Here is a 15,480-nt window from a genome sequence, read left to right as displayed (position 1 = left end):
AATACGGGCAGGACTATATATCCAATGTCAGCTTTTGCTGTCTCCAACTTCTGGCAGAGGTACATAACCCACTTGTTGGAAATGACCTACCTGAACGAGGTCATGTAAGGGAAGTATTCAGGCACATGTTTATTCAAGCATTTGAAGACAAAAGCAGAAAGTATTAAATTTTATCCTACTTTCTAATGGGAGCCAGCAAGGCTGATGTAGAATAGGCTTGATATGATCAGATCAACAAAGCAGCTTTATCAATGCTACCTAACAACGCTACCTAGAGAGAAAAGGGAAATAGGCTCGAGGCAGGGGAAGGTTACCCAGATCCCATGGAGATGCTGCTTTTAGCTCAAACAAGGGGACTACTTTACTGCCCCCACTGCATTCTCTACCCCCGCCAGGCGCCTGCAGGCAGATTCCCTGGGAACTAAATCAGTATTTAATTAAAAGGTGCATTTCCTGCACTGATACAAGCTATGTATGCGGCAGTTTGAAATAAAAAGAAATATACATAATTGAACAGGCCCAGGGACCAATGACCTGGGAATTAAGAACACTGGCAAATGTAGCATCTGCAGCACTTCTAATAGAGGTTATGTGGCTCCATCTGCTGGCAGAGTGGCATAAACCCACATTTCAACTGGTCTAGCAGGATGATAAGGAAGTACAAAAATACATCCCACACAGCTATGCAAACATTTTTTGGTCATGGTGAGGTGCAGCAGTTTAGAACCAGTGCCTTAATCGCTGACAGGCAATCCAGCAAACTATGCAGCTCTCTTCCTATCCTACCAAATTAAAAAAAAAAGTTAAAACTTCAGTATGGCAAAGTAGCAGCAGCTGCAGCTCATGAACACTCAACTTGAAAGAAAACAGGGATGCAAGGCACTGTTACACAACAGAACAATTTATTCATCACAGTCCAACTGAGTGATGGTACAAGATCTTGATTTGTCCAAACAGAAAGGCAGGTTGAACCCTTTTACTGGTCTTTCAACTCCTTGAGTCTTCTGATGGCTGATTTCACTGTGACAGCTGAGGTGGTGCTGAAAGAGAAGAAGGTGTGTGAATGACATACTAACCAAAGCGCAAAGTATCAACCTCGGGTACCCACTCAGACTGAGCTCTCTGGGAGAGGAGTGTAATTTGTGGAAAAGCTCCCTGATTTTAGGTACCATACAGATGCCAAAATAATCATTACTGACGTTTACCCACAGTAAGACAGAATCACTTTACATGCCAGACATCAATGCCCAAGCATCGTATGTGGCCTCTGTCACCATTTGTAAGTTTAAAAGAACATGCTATCCTAAAATGACAGCGTTATATCTTCCCATGAGGTGTGATTAGAAATCCACACCAATTTTTGAGGGGGCATTTACTGAGGCACAGGTGTACTTTTTTTTTTTTTTTTTTTTTACAGGCCTGGTATAGGACTTGTGTGAGAAAAGAGCAATTATAAATCCACAGTCTCGCAGTGCTATGCACATTAAAAGCCTGGTCACGTCCAGGTTCACAGGAAGGCCAGGGTTAGGCCTTCAACCTGCTTCACTCAATGTTCATCTCCTTTCTTTCTTCAAGTGTTCCTACACCGATAGCTTTTTTATTTTCCAGCAATAAAAAGAGAATGAACACGAGAGGTGGGGACCTTACAGCTGCAATGGTGAACTCCAGTCCTTGAGGACTCACAATCAGGTCTGCGTTTCAGATTAGCCAAACTATGCAAGTTAGCTAGGTTCTTGATCAAAAGTATGCAAATATATATATCTCAAGAATATTTGCTATGGAAATCCAGAAAACCTGATATCTTTTAACTCGAGGAGCAGAGTTTGCCTCCAATGCCCTCACAACATTATACCAGCATAAGCAAGGACGAGAAACGAATCCCTTCCAAAACCAGCATTAAAAAGTTAAAGGAACACTTCTGAAGGATTTCTGCTCAATCTATTCTTCTGACCCTGGCCAGCAAACATGAGAGTACAAAATGACACCTTGATTTTACTTGGGACAATGTCTCATTAGGAAGCCAATGTACAAGTGTCAGGGTCAAACGCACAATACTGGTAAACTCAGGGCCCTCTCTCCATGGTTCTCTTCCCTGCCCCCACAGATCTCTCTAAAGCTACGGTGCACTTGCCAGTGCAACTCTGGCTCAGCCTCTTTACCCGTACAAAGCAGCTGCAGCAGTGCTGCCATCGAGTGGTGGACACTAACCCCTCCCCACCCGCGAGACCCTGCGATATCCTCACCACATGCAGGGAGCTGAAAAGGAGCGGCAGCAGAGAATCGGAGAAGCGCAGCAGCTCTGGTACAGAGGGGAAGGACAGCAGCAGACGGCAGTGTTGCCCAGGATTTTGCAGCATGGGGGGGGGGGGGGGGGGTTGTCTCTGCTCCACGTCCCAAAAAGTGCAGCAAAGGATGCTTCCTTACTTGTATGTCCAGGCTCCACCAGCAACTGTTTTCATACAGGAGCCACAGTGCCAAATCCCCACAGCTTTCCTCTTCATCTTGGTCTGAAAGACACACAAAGGGTGAGGGGGGGGGGGGATCTGAAGGCCTGCAAGTTCCTGCTCTCTCATCGGAAGAGCTCGTTACAGAAACTGCTGGCATCAATACAATGAAACAAGCTGCACACTTCTCCTGGCAGCACATTCCCAAAGACCATCCAAGCGCTTTTATTTCAACCATCTCTTTTGCATGCAGTATAAAATAAAAATCACCGATACAAACATCTTTCAAAAGTGGATCTAATCCAGGGGTTCCCTCCTTTTCTACCTCCAAAGGTTTGGCAGACTCCTCTCCCCCTCTGATTTTTACATACATTTAAATGCCAGACAGCAAACTGATTGGTATGCACTGCAGAATCATCTGTAACGTACAAAACGTAATATTAAATAACGGCTTTTGATATAAAATCTGTGCTCTCCCTTCTGTCATGCTTCCCTCCATTCACAGCCCCTGCCTGAGTGCGCTGCCTCCTGTTCTTTCCCCCATACAGCTCCTCCTCAATTTGTCCCTCCTGCCTTTTCTGCACTACTGGCCACTTCCCTTCTACCCTCTCCCCTCCCCCCACCCTTCTTCCATGGCCCCTCTGAGTTCAGCATCTCCCATAGCCCCCTCCCAAGTGCCCTCCCTCCTGCCCTCTTCCCCTTGTGGCCACTTCCCTGGTCCTATCCCTCCTTTCCTCTCCCAACTGTTCTGTTCTTTATTTGGGATTTAGTATCCATCTTTCGAGTGAGAAAGTCATCCAAGGCAGGTTACAACATATCTGAAAGGCACCATTCAGTTTGCATACGAACATGTGTTGCGCTATAGCAGCTTTCACAGTTCTGGCCTGAAGGAGACTTCAAGAAGCTCTAAATATCAAAATACGTCTACAAGAGGACTAAGAACACAACATCTAAGTAAACTCAGTACAGGACTAATTAACTAAGAATACAAACATCTCAGCACAGGTCAGAGCCGCATTTTCAAAACCCCCCTACAAAACACAAAGATCCCAATAAAACAGGTTGCAGTGGCAGTTTGTAGCACATCCTCCCTCTTAATGCCCTTTCCAAGTGCTTTCACTAATATGCTCCCCCTCCTTCCCGAGTGCTGATCCCACTATGATCCCCTGCACAGTCAGGCCAGCTCCAGCACACGTAGGAGTGGTCAGCACCCTGCTTGCTGCAGCCTCAGGCTCCTTGTGGTGAGAGGCAGCTGCACTCTTCCCTGCCTTCTCTGTGTCAGTCTGGGCTTCTTGAGGCTGCAATCTTCCCTCTCCTAGGCATGGGATCAGGCAGTGATTACACAGCAGCAGCCTTAGAGAAAAGCACAACGCACCGGAAAAAAAGGTGTAATTTTTGGCGATAAAACCCGCAATGCTGTGCGTTAACTATCATTAGGAGCTGCTCATTACCATTAACTCCACCCAAACTCTTGCCACTTTTTAAAATTTATTTTTATATACCAACATTCGATCTGAGATATCACATTGGTTTACATTCAGGTACTGTAGGTATTTCCCACAATCTAAGTTTGTACCTGAGGCAATGGAGGCTAAAGTGACTTGCCCGAGGTCACAAGGAGCGACAGCAGGACTCGAACCCTGGTCTCTTGGTTCGTAGCCCACTGCTCTAACCACTAGGCTACTCCTCCCTACACTTGCATAGCAAATATCACATTTGCATACTAACATGTGTCACGCTATTTACTGCGCTTGTTATGGCATTATCACTTGCGTTAGGACTCTAATCCAAAATGATAAACGACCCTGAAAGTTAGGTATTATAAAGAAAGGAAGAGGAAAAAAAAAAGGATATTTTAATGTCTCTGTATGGATCCATGGAGTGACTGCATGTCACGTATTATGAGCAGTTCTGGTCACTCCAACTTAAATAAAACAATTATAGCGGAACTAGAAAAAAGGTACAGAAAAGTGTGACCAAAATGATAAAGGGGATGAAACAGCGCCCCTCTGAGGGAAAGCTAAATAAACAAGTTAGGGCCCTTGATGAGTGGAACAGGTAAACAGGGAACAGTTCTTTATCCTTTCAAATAGAACTAGAGGACACTCCATGAAGCTCATAGGTAGCACATTTAAAACAAATCCGAGAAAGTACCTTTTTACCCAGTGTACAATTAAACTCTGGAATTTGCTGCCAGAGGATGTTGTGAACGCAGTTACTGTAGTTGGGTTTAAAAGGATTTAGATAAGTTCCTAGAGGAAATGTCCATAAACCATTATTAGCCATGTAGTCTTTGGAAAGCTACTGCTTATCCTTGGTTATGAGCAAAATCAACCTGATCTATTCTTTGGGATTTTGCTGGGTACTTGTGACCTGGATTGGCCACTGTCAGACAGAATGCTGGGCTTGATGGACCTCTGGTCTGACCCAGTGTGGCATTTCTTCTGCTCTTACAGAAAGTGATACAAGGTCACACTCATTTCACATTTAATTAGAAAAACAAGCTACCAGTATTCTTTGCCCACCCAGAGATTGTTAACCATACAAATAAATAGGAACACATGGGTTTTGGTTTTTTTTAAATTAGATCCGCAATATTTAGACTCACAACCAACCAAGAAATCCCAGATAAAAGGCTAAAATGGCCTTTTATAAACTAAAATGAGCGCGGCACGTGAAACCTCTCTTTTCTACTGATGATTTTCAGACCGTTGTACAGTCACTTGGCCTATCTCATTTGGATTAGGTAGGCCTAGATAAAAAGGCACTGAAATTCACCCTAGGGGTCCTGCAAGTAATTCAAAATACCTCTACACAGCAGATTACTGGAATTTCTTGTACCGCTTATATTACGCCAAAGCTCCAGGCATTACAGTGGATGCCTATTGGTTGGGGAGTTTGGTTTAAGTTAGTGGCATTAACTTACAAGGCACCGTTTAGAGACACTCCAGTTCACTTGAACTCAGCACTTTTGATTTATACTCTTGGATACTCCAAGATTGTCTGGAACACACAATTTAAAAAAGTTCCTTCCTTAAAGATTTTACGTCTGGCCAAGACTCGGGCAATACTGGCTGCTCCAGTATTGTGGAACAGTGTCCCCTCCTGAACTGCAGTCACAAGACTGCTACATTTACATAAAATGAATAAAGTTCTGGTTTTTAATCAGGCCTTCTCTAATTTTGATAAGCAAGGTCCTGTTTTACTACATCTTGTTTTTATTTACCTGTATTAATTTCTGCCCTTTTAGTGATTATGATGTATTCCAATTATGTAGATTTAATACTTGTGCTGTGCTCTGCTGAAAACTTGCTAATGGCAGAATATCAATGTTTTACATAAATAAACAAAGCAGTCTGTGCCTTATAATAAGACCCAGGTATAGGCACCTCATTCTAGGGCAGCAGTTCTCAACCAGTGTCACCAACATTTGAAGACAGTAAGTCTAAGCTTTCTATAACAGCAATATGAGCCTGCTGGTGGAGGAGAGTGCAGAGCAAGGAGCCAGGTACTTAAAATGCCAGTCGCTGATCCCTATTGCTGTTTTTCTCTTACCCCAGTAACTAGTGCCACTGCCAGCCAAGCTGGAATTGTTGCAGTTATGCCATCTCACTCCCACAGCGATAACTGTGGGCATATCCTGTGCCGCCACTACGATCACTGCCACCACCTGCTCTCCCCCCCATGTCCATGATCACTGCTGCCAGCAGCCTCGCTTGGAAATGTGGCGAGAGCAGCAAGGGATGAGAAGGTTGATCAAAGGACTCCCCCCCCCCATTTTCCTCCTCTTGCTGGCTCTAATTGTCATGTGGAGAGAGTTTTTAAAAGGGGGACTGATGGGGGAGAGGTACTGAAAAGGAGTGAGAGAGCAAGAATGTGAGCCTAATGCAGTGGTGTTGAAATTGGAGAAGGGGAGCCAGGGGTGGCAAATGCCCCACCCCCAAAAAGAGGCTTGTAGGATTGAGAGATTGATGGGATTAAGTGATTTTGTGGGCAGTAAATTTAAGGGAGTATTGGATGGGCTGGAGTGAGGCAGGGTATAGAAAGATGGGATGGGATGAAGAGATGTGTGAAACTGCAAAAGGACTTGAAGGGGATATGCCAAGGTGAAAATGGGGCTTCTAAGTGTCTTTTTGTGCAGGGGTTTGTTGGGGGTTTTTTTTACTTTAGAAAGTGTATGGCAGTGGAGGGATTTTTGAGTTGCTATTATGAAAGTGATACCAGAATTTGAATATATATTTTTTGTATGATGAGCTGAAAGGGGAAACATCTGAATTATGTTCTGTATACACTCCAGAATAAGTCAAAATATTTTGATGCTGACAGTGAGTTTTTTTTCCTATCCTTCAACTCTAGAGAAACCATGTGCAGCTTATCAGTCCCACATTTCTCCCTGAAGTAAGCAAAGATTAAAGCTTGTAAAAAAAAATAAATTCAATAACAGCTTGGGAAAAAAATAAAAATAAAGCAAGCATTTTATCTTTCTTTTGTCCCATTTTTAACTGTGAAATAGTTTTGTTTTGTTTATTTTTTAATTCAGCTGTGGTGGACAGCGTGCAGTGCATCAAGCACATAAGCATTGTCCATCAGGTATGTCCCAATGGCAAAAAGGTTGCTCTATGGTATGAGATTTAAACTGTAAAACCACTTTCCAGATGTTGGCCCTGCAATGTGAACAGGGATGGAAAATATTTAGAAAAAAAAATTAGGCAACAGTCAAAAATGTTTAGGAACCAGGGAAATTTATTTTTCCCCTTTTGCCTATTTTGTTCTTTTTAAAATATTTTTTCTGCTTCTTTTCACTTTCATTTTTCTTTGCTCTCCCCTTCCCAGGTGCTCTGCTCCCCCCCCCCCCCCCCTTCAGAGCACTCCTCCCAGCATTCCCTCTTCTGGGTGCAGCAACAGGACTCTGCTGGCCCAGGCCCCAGCTATATATCTTCAGTGGGCACCAGGGACTGGGATTTTTCCTAGCCCTGCACACAATCAATGGCAGAAGCCACTCACCTTGCCACAGAAGGAGCATGTGTATTTAGCATGTTGGCTGATTTCAATTTTCTTCACCATTTTCCTTAGGGAGGCTCCATAACGGGTGCCATATTTACCAACAATCCCGACCTTCTTGGTGCGCTTAGCCTGCAGTTATTTTAAAAAAAAAATCCTAATTACCTAATTCTTTTTTGCCAGCATTATCGCTTTAATCAAGGCACTCCATGAGCTTATCAGCTGCCTGAGGCTTCTAAACCAATGTTTGCCAAACTTTATCCATTCCACATGACAAATATCACAGGACCAGCCACAAAATATCAAAACACCGGTAACTAGTTTCTCTAATAGGCTGTGCTATAATGCTGCACCTAGTTTAGTGACACCACATCAAAACCTAGAAAGTGATTTACTTCTTTCTCCTGAAGGTCCCCATGGTACTTAATTATTCTAAAGTCTGTTATGATCCTCATTTTTTTTTGCGCAACCACTGAAGGCAAGTAAACAGAGCACCAGGTCACCACTGGTGACCTGGTGCTCTGTTTACTTGCGCTGATTTGAAAGGCGCTGGTGCTCTGTTTACTTGCCTCAGCGCCTCTTTCCTTCAGAGCACAGCCAGGCTTTCAAATAAGATGCCTAAGGTATTTCATTCCAAGCCAACAATTTACAGGGAGAGACTGGTACAAACCACTTTGATTTCCAGAATATCTACAATCTTTATCAGACATATTTGCATGCATATGGCCTAAGAACAAGACTCATTTGCATAGGTTGGTTACCATAAATACCCCTGGTCCTAAGCTACATCTTACTGCGTTTATATAGGGGACTTAGATATATCTTATCATTGAAAGATCTGGCAGACCAGCAGGTGAATAACCAGGGGCATGGCAACCAAACGCTCTCTGCATCCTCACTCAATTACAAACTACACAGCAGCAAATCAGCAAAACTCAAGGGCACTGAAATGGCCGGGGTCACAAAGAAACAGCAGAAAAACAATGTGTGAAAAGTAAAGGGATTGTTTCAAGAATGTTGTTGTACATTGTTTTTCTTTCAGGGCTAGAATTGTTCTGGGTTTTATTTATATAAACTGCTTATTCCCCCCAAAAACGGAATCCAAAGCAGTTTATATCATGAAAACCATAAAATACCTCAATACCACATAATATAACGAATACGGAGGGGGGTGTCTACCTCCCCATTCAGGGATGACAGATACCTACAGTCTGATCCAATACTCCCTGGACCTAACTTCCAACAAATTCAATGAAGGAAAAAAGGGAAGAGATTAAGTAACGGCGGCTTAAGCTTTAATACATCAGAGGTGCTACCCGCCCCTGTGCTGCCTTGGGTTACTCTGGCACTGGCCTCCTTAGCTCTAACTGTGCCGCAGTCTCACAGGCCGCTTCAGAGACGAAAACCCGAGCAGGACAACGTTACTTCGCCGGCCTTCAGAGGAACAGGCCACGGGCGGGGAGCCTCCTCTCGCATAGTCCTGCAGGCCCGAGGCCCGGACACCGCTTGCTGAGCCGCCGGTCAGCACATCCCACGGAGAAAAGGCCGCCCGCGGAGCCCAGCGGGTTGGGGCTTGAGCGCGGAGACCCGCAGGCGGCTACAGGAGCGAGGATGGCACCGGATAAAGCGAACAAGCAAACGCAGATCCAGCCTCTACTCACCATCTTCCTTAGAGAGCCCGGCAAGAGAGGAAGAAGCCCACTGCGCAGGCGCTAGGTGACGACACGGTGAGCGCAGAAGAGAATCAGCGAGAAGAGCCAGAGCGCTGGCTTCCTGCGCCTGACTCTATGGTTCCTTGCGTGCTGGTGACGTCAACATGGCTGGAAAGATGGCGCGCTGAAATGACGATTTCCCAACTGCCACTAGCGCGAGGTGAGTGACTGCCACGCTTTAAGGAAGCGGAAGTGGCGGCAAGTTTGAAAGTGTGAGGGCTGGTGGTGGGAACGTACGTTCTCCGACGGGTTCGTACGGGAACGTTGTGTAAAGGCTGCCAAGTTGGGGAGCCCCTGTTTTGATGGTCCCAAGTCTGTGCCTCAGCATTCCTCCTCCCCCACACCCAGTTATGGTTTGTTTGGGGTTTTTTTTTAGATAATCACGATGCATACTCATGAGGGATGTTTGCACACATTAGGTTGCAAATGTAAACCGGGTCCTGACCGTCCTGATGTGGCCAATTTCTCTCATCAATAAAAATTGTCTGCGCTTCCTCTGAGTCTGCCCCACATCTGGAAAGACTTTAACCTTAGTCTGTAGAAAAGACTCGGTCCCATTTCTAAAAAAAAGAGTCTCAGGAACCAATCTCTATCCGGCTTTAAAGCTACAGGCACTATCAATGTCGTTGGTTTAGCTAAATCACTGTCAGACGTCTCCAGAATTGTAGAGATATTTACATTATTCTCGGTAGCCACAGTAGGAGACAGTTCTAAAAAACCTAGTTTAAGCCCTTCTTTTCTCTTAAAAGGAGACAAATAATATGTGTTAGAAACGTGGTATGCTTTGCTCAGGAACCTTCAAGACCTCCATAAAAAATCTTTTGAACATCTCTTCAGCAGAAACCAACAGCAAGTTTGGAAATTAATAAATCATATATTCTTGCTCCTGATCATGTTCTCTAAATTTTCCTTTTTACCCAGAAAAGAAAACTTTTTCCTTGGGGGACATTCGCTTGAACAATCTTCACTTGATTCACCTCAGTTTGTTTATCAGTAAATTTATGTTCCAAAGTTGTAGACATAGATTCTAAGGACTGAACATGTTTTTCTAATTCAGTGTTCTTCTAGTCAAGGGGAGCAATTTGAGAGACAATAGCTCCTAACCCTTCTATGACATTCCACATTGATTCCAACATAAACTTTGTAGTTCTCACCAGATTTAGGTTTCTCTAAAGATTAGGTGTAGAGGAAAGTAGAACCACAACAATAGTTGATGCCAATGGAGCTGCTTCATTCCCGTATCGCTCAGCTTGATCTTCCAAACCACCGGGCACCCCAACGTTCACATGGCTGAGTATGGCTGGCCGCAGCACGATTCTTTGTATTCCTTGGCCCTAGTGGAGCCCTAGTGGTCGGTGACTCATCCAGACACGGAACAGACACCCAGCTGGTAGCAGGGTCCAAAGATGTCTCGGAGCTCAACTTCTCCTCCCATACTCTCCAGTGGCTGATACCCTAGCAATGGCACAGCACAGACAACGTGTGCATCTATCAGCCCTAAAAATGAAGACTCAGACAAGACCATAGGTAAGCTCTTCTGCTTTGCCTTCCTTTTATGGCCCATTGACAGGTCGATACTGTAACGTGCGGTTGAAGATTTCCCATCTGTAACGTGCTGGGAGCGCACAATTTGGACGCGTAAGGCGATCCAGCGATACAGTCTCCAGTTTCACGCGTCCTTAGCGCTTCTTAAAACAGACGCATAACCCTTTCCGCACACAGCATGTATATGATATGTAAATGAACGAATTAGCTGTATAATGAAGGAATTAGCTATTCCCCTCCGATACTGTAACGCGCGCCCCAACTATCGCTGCCATTTTGCCCCGCGTTTAACCTGCTAACTTACCGCCTACCCCTACCCCTGCGTTAGAGGCAGGGGTAAGGGTAGGCGGCAAGCTTTCCCCCAGCCCCCTCACCTGCCCTGGCCGCGTCCATGGATGCTGGCCTCCGGGCAGCTCCAGTCCTCCCCCCTCCTCCCGAAGAAAAAAAAAAGCGGAAAAAAAAAAGTTGCGAGAGAGAGAGAGGGGGGAGAGGACGGCAATCCTACGCTCGGCGACTTACTTTTGCAGCTCCCCTCCGGACATCGTGGTTTCCCCCGTGCCAGTTCCCCCTCCCCTCCTCCCGAAGCAGGGCGTGAAAAGCAGCCTTGCTCCGGGAGGAAGGAAGAAGGGACTGGCAGTGTAAAGCGGCGAAGCGACTTACTTTTTGCAGCCCCTTCCGGACATCGGACGACCTCTCCTGCCTCCAGCTGCTCGCGAAGATGGACGCCTGCACGGCCGCTGAAGACGTGACGTCACGACGTTTGGCGTCAGGCATGTGACATCATGTCTTCAGCGGCCATGCAGGAGTCCATCTTCGCGAGCAGCAGGAGAGGTCGTCCGATGTCCGGAAGGTGCTGCAAAAGGTGAGTCGCTTCGTCGCTTTACACTGCCAGTCCCTTCTTCCTTCCTCCCGGAGCAAGGCTGCTTTTCGCGCCCTGCTTTGGGAGGAGGGAAGAAGGGACTGGCAGTGTAAAGCGACGAAGCGACTCACCTTTTGCAGCACCTTCCGGACATCGGACGACCTCTCCTGCTGCTCGCGAAGATGGACTCCTGCACGGCCGCTGAAGACGTGACGTCACATGCCGTGACGCCAAACGTCGTGACACCACGTCTTCAGCGGCCGTGCAGGAGTCCATCTTCGCGAGCAGCTGGAGGCAGGAGAGGTCGTCCGATGTCCGGAGGGGGCTGCAAAAGTAAGTCGCTTCGCGCTTTTCGTGCCCTGCTACGGGAGGAGGGGAAGGGGAACTGGCACGGGGGAAGCCACGATGTCCGGAGGGGGGCTGCAAAAGTAAGTCGCCGAGCGTAGGATTACCGTCCTCTCCCCTCTCTCTCTCTCAACTTTTTTTTTCACTTTTTTTTTGCTTCGGGAGGAGGGGAGAGGGGACGGCAATCCCGACTTCCTGGTATCTGTCATTTCAAATGACATTTGAAATGACAGATACCAGCATGGCCGTGAAGCGTTAGGCCCGAGCACCCAGGTTACTGTATTAGGCGCTCTATACAGTAAAATGGGCTGCGCGGGCCTAACGCTTCCCTAACACTTCGCAGACGCGGCATGCATTTGCATGCAATTAGAAGAGAGTATCGAGCGGTAGGTGAAGAGAACTGTGCGTGCGGGGAACGAGGGTGCGCCAGGCACTGCCGCACTCTTTTTACCGCGGCCTTAGAGTATCGACCTATAAGTTAGGAGAAAACGATTTTGAAGGAAAAACCCACTACAACGTGAAGAGAAGCACTTCATAATACATACTGCTGGTCAGCCATCTTGAATTTTGCTAGGACTCATTTCATGCTTTGATTTCCTTAAAGATAAAATCACAGGGTTTTGAACATGTGGCTGATCCTTCAGTTAGCCACTAGGTGACCCAGGTCCCATACCATCAGAACTAGTAACAGCTTAACAGTTTTCCATTCCTTTTCAGTCTCTCCAATGAGCTGACTGCGATTAACTATCCCAACTGTATAAGGTGGAGCTAGAGTTAGCATGGTCATTTTGGTTTGGCTCTGGAAGAGTAAGGAGCTACTTTTCCTTTCATCCTGCTGAGTTTGGGTCTACTAACCCAACTTCCTGTGTTCAGAAGAGATTCCTCATCAGAACACTCCATGTCTGAGAAAGTCTGCCTCATTTTTGGGAGAGAGATTTTTGGAGACTTTTAATCAGATTTTGGATTAATTTTCTTGTTCTGGGGAACACCCTATGCTTTGGTAGAGGGACAAGCCCTAATCCTGAGAGCAGGGGGGCTGGAGACCTGTGAGCTACCCATCTACTCACTAGAGGAGCAAGACCAGTGACAGCACAACCCAGTATGGGATTTTTGGACTTGGAGCATTTTGAATTTTTGTGCCCTTTTTGTTAGCATGGAGATTTTTTTTTCTCACTCCTACTCACAACTTGGAGACAGGAGAGTGAGAACTTTGTTCAGATTGGAACATCATACTTTTCTCCCAGAGAAGTCACACTCACTAGAAAGAGAGTACGGGATTGAAACATCAGGATCTGGAGACTCCCAACCAGACCTCCACCCCAAAGGGACCAGAACACAGGTTGTGAGCAAAAGACAGAAATTTGGACTTGAGTAGGAGCTTTTCTTAGCTTGGGATTCCCCCAAGCTAAGTCTGTAGTGGACTATTTGTACACAGATGATGAAACAGCAGTAAGTTCCCTCCCAGGAGTTAGAGAGATGGAGACAAGCATCCCTGCAGAGAGACAATATAAATAGTTTGAATGTACAGTTTCATTTGTGGAAAGAATGTGGGACAGTCATTGACAATTTGGAAATAATCAGTAAACTTTGTTTGAACACCCAGTCTGTCCCTGAGAAGAATATACTGTTAGAGAAATGCACACACTTAAGGAGAAACCCTCCATCAGCTGGGCCAAGAAGGATTTCCTTTACCCCCACAGCATGAACTCCCTCCCTGATATCTGCAGAGAGAAGGGGTTAGGATGGAGAGAGCAGCCCTGACTAAAATATACTTTTATAGCTCTAGGGGAAACAGCAAACCCTCTGGCAAAGGCTTACAAACCTAAGGGTTATAAAAGATGAGGCTATAGATGACATGGGTCTCTTGAGATGCTGGTGTAATCTCATGTATATTGTCTTCAAAAAGTAGTAATTCTCCTCATAGGAAGAGAAATAAGTAAATCAAGCCTGAACTCCACAACCTAGAAATTCCTCATTATCATTTCAATAATGGAATCACGGGAGTCTCCATAATGGTCTGAGCAGGTGCCAGGTGATGGTTGACTATAAGGGAGGGCACCAGGCAGGAAGCGGTAGATGCCATGGAGCATCAAACAGTATAAACATACACACGGTTAATGCGACTCCAACATTGCTCTATGCTTCAACGGCAAGAGGAAATGTGGTACAAAGGATTTGCATTCACAAATAAGCATGGGAGTAGCTTGCTTGTTGCGGCGGTTACTACCCCAAACCAGACTAGCCTGATACTTCACTTTCAATGCATATCCAAGCAGCTCTCTGCTTCAATGGCAGGGGGGAATAAAGAAAGGATTTATATTCAGACAACAACCAACAAGGACTAAATTGCACAGGCTGGGTAAACAAATAAGCATGGGAATAGCTTGCTTGTTACGGCGGTTACTACCCTGAACCAATCAAGCCTGATACATCACTTTGAATACATGGTAAGAATACTATGGTAAGAATGAATACATGGTAAGAATACATGGTAAGAATACTATGGTAAGAATGAACCTCAAAACATTCATTAACACCACCACCAAGGAATGCTTCCACAAGCTTCACATCCTGAAACAAATAAAACCTCTCCTTCACTTTCAAGACTACAGGTCAGTACTACAAGCAATACTGTTCTCAAAGATAGACTACTGTAACGCGCTCCTCCTTGGCCTTCCAGCCGCCTCAACGAAACCACTACAGATGCTCCAAAATGCCGCAGCAAGGATCCTTACTAACTCTCGGCGCAAGGACCACATCACACCAATCCTAAAAAACCTACATTGGCTACCTATCACCCACAGAATAATGTTCAAAACCTTATCCATTATCCACAAAAACATATATCACTGATCTACTCTACAACTCAAAATACCTCTCGAACTTCACGTTTCCACAAGACCGATCAGATCTGCTTACATAGGAACGCTCCAAGCCCCCCCTAACAAATCCACTAGTCACACCTCCATCCAGAAACGAACATTGTCCACTGCCGGTCCATATCATTGGAATCTTCTTCCCCCGGAACTTCGACAAGAACAATGCCCGATTTCATTCAAAAAGAAACTTAAAACATGGCTGTTCACACAAGCCTTCTCTTAATGGACACCCTACAAACAGCACATCTATGCACTCCTTTTTCACAGATCCGCCTCTTCCTCCTCCTTCTTTCGTACCTGCAATTTTATAGACCTTAAGATTAAACTATTGTCTAAGCTTCCGCCCCTTCCTCCTCCTTCTTTCGTACCTGCAATTTTATAGACCTAAAGATTAAGCTATGATCTAAGCTTGCTACATTCGTTCCTATGTTAAACTGTGTTTTGTTACACTTAATTATGTTACAATTTATTATGTTAATCGTATGCTTTTGCTCTCTACTCTCCCACCCTGTAAATCCCCTGTTCATTGTAACTTTATCTTCCTAGTTAATCGGTTACCCCTTGTTTCAATGTAAACCGGTACGATAAGACACTAGTCTTGAGTATCGGTATATAAAAAGTATTTAAAATAAAAAATAAATAAATACATATACAGCGCAGCTCACTGCTTCAACAGCAGGGGGGAATGAAGAAAG

The 15,480-nt window shown here is 45.3% G+C and overlaps 1 protein-coding gene and 1 long non-coding RNA gene across 2 annotated transcripts in view; one reads left to right on the top strand and one right to left on the bottom strand.

The window, feature by feature from the left end:
- Positions 1-880: 880 nt before the first annotated feature.
- RPL37A (ribosomal protein L37a) lies at positions 881-9,261 on the bottom strand. Its single transcript, XM_029605116.1, has 4 exons — positions 9,107-9,261; positions 7,449-7,577; positions 2,425-2,507; positions 881-1,040 (listed from the first exon to the last, which is right to left on the bottom strand). Exons 1-4 carry the CDS (start codon positions 9,107-9,109, stop codon positions 977-979), a joined length of 279 nt encoding a protein of 92 aa, XP_029460976.1. The 5' UTR covers positions 9,110-9,261; the 3' UTR covers positions 881-976.
- The window catches only part of LOC115093424, a 20,664-nt gene continuing 14,426 nt past the window's right edge, over positions 9,243-15,480 (top strand). The window contains exon 1 of the long non-coding RNA XR_003857307.1: positions 9,243-9,317. This is a non-coding gene — a long non-coding RNA (uncharacterized LOC115093424). The remainder of the gene's footprint in view (positions 9,318-15,480) is intronic.

This window comes from Rhinatrema bivittatum, chromosome 6, assembly GCF_901001135.1.
Source record: "Rhinatrema bivittatum chromosome 6, aRhiBiv1.1, whole genome shotgun sequence".
Taxonomy (NCBI): domain Eukaryota; kingdom Metazoa; phylum Chordata; class Amphibia; order Gymnophiona; family Rhinatrematidae; genus Rhinatrema; species Rhinatrema bivittatum.
Note: the sequence above shows the minus strand (reverse complement) of the source record. Positions and strands in the feature narration are given on the sequence as shown.

Excerpts from the sequence above, each read along its gene's own strand:
- RPL37A (XM_029605116.1), bottom strand. Across the intron at positions 2,508-7,448 it reads CATGCTCCTTCTGTGGCAAG|ACCAAGATGAAGAGGAAAGC; the intron begins GTGAGTGGCTTC and ends TGTGTCTTTCAG. Across the intron at positions 1,041-2,424 it reads GGTGGAGCCTGGACATACAA|CACCACCTCAGCTGTCACAG; the intron begins GTAAGGAAGCAT and ends CTTCTCTTTCAG.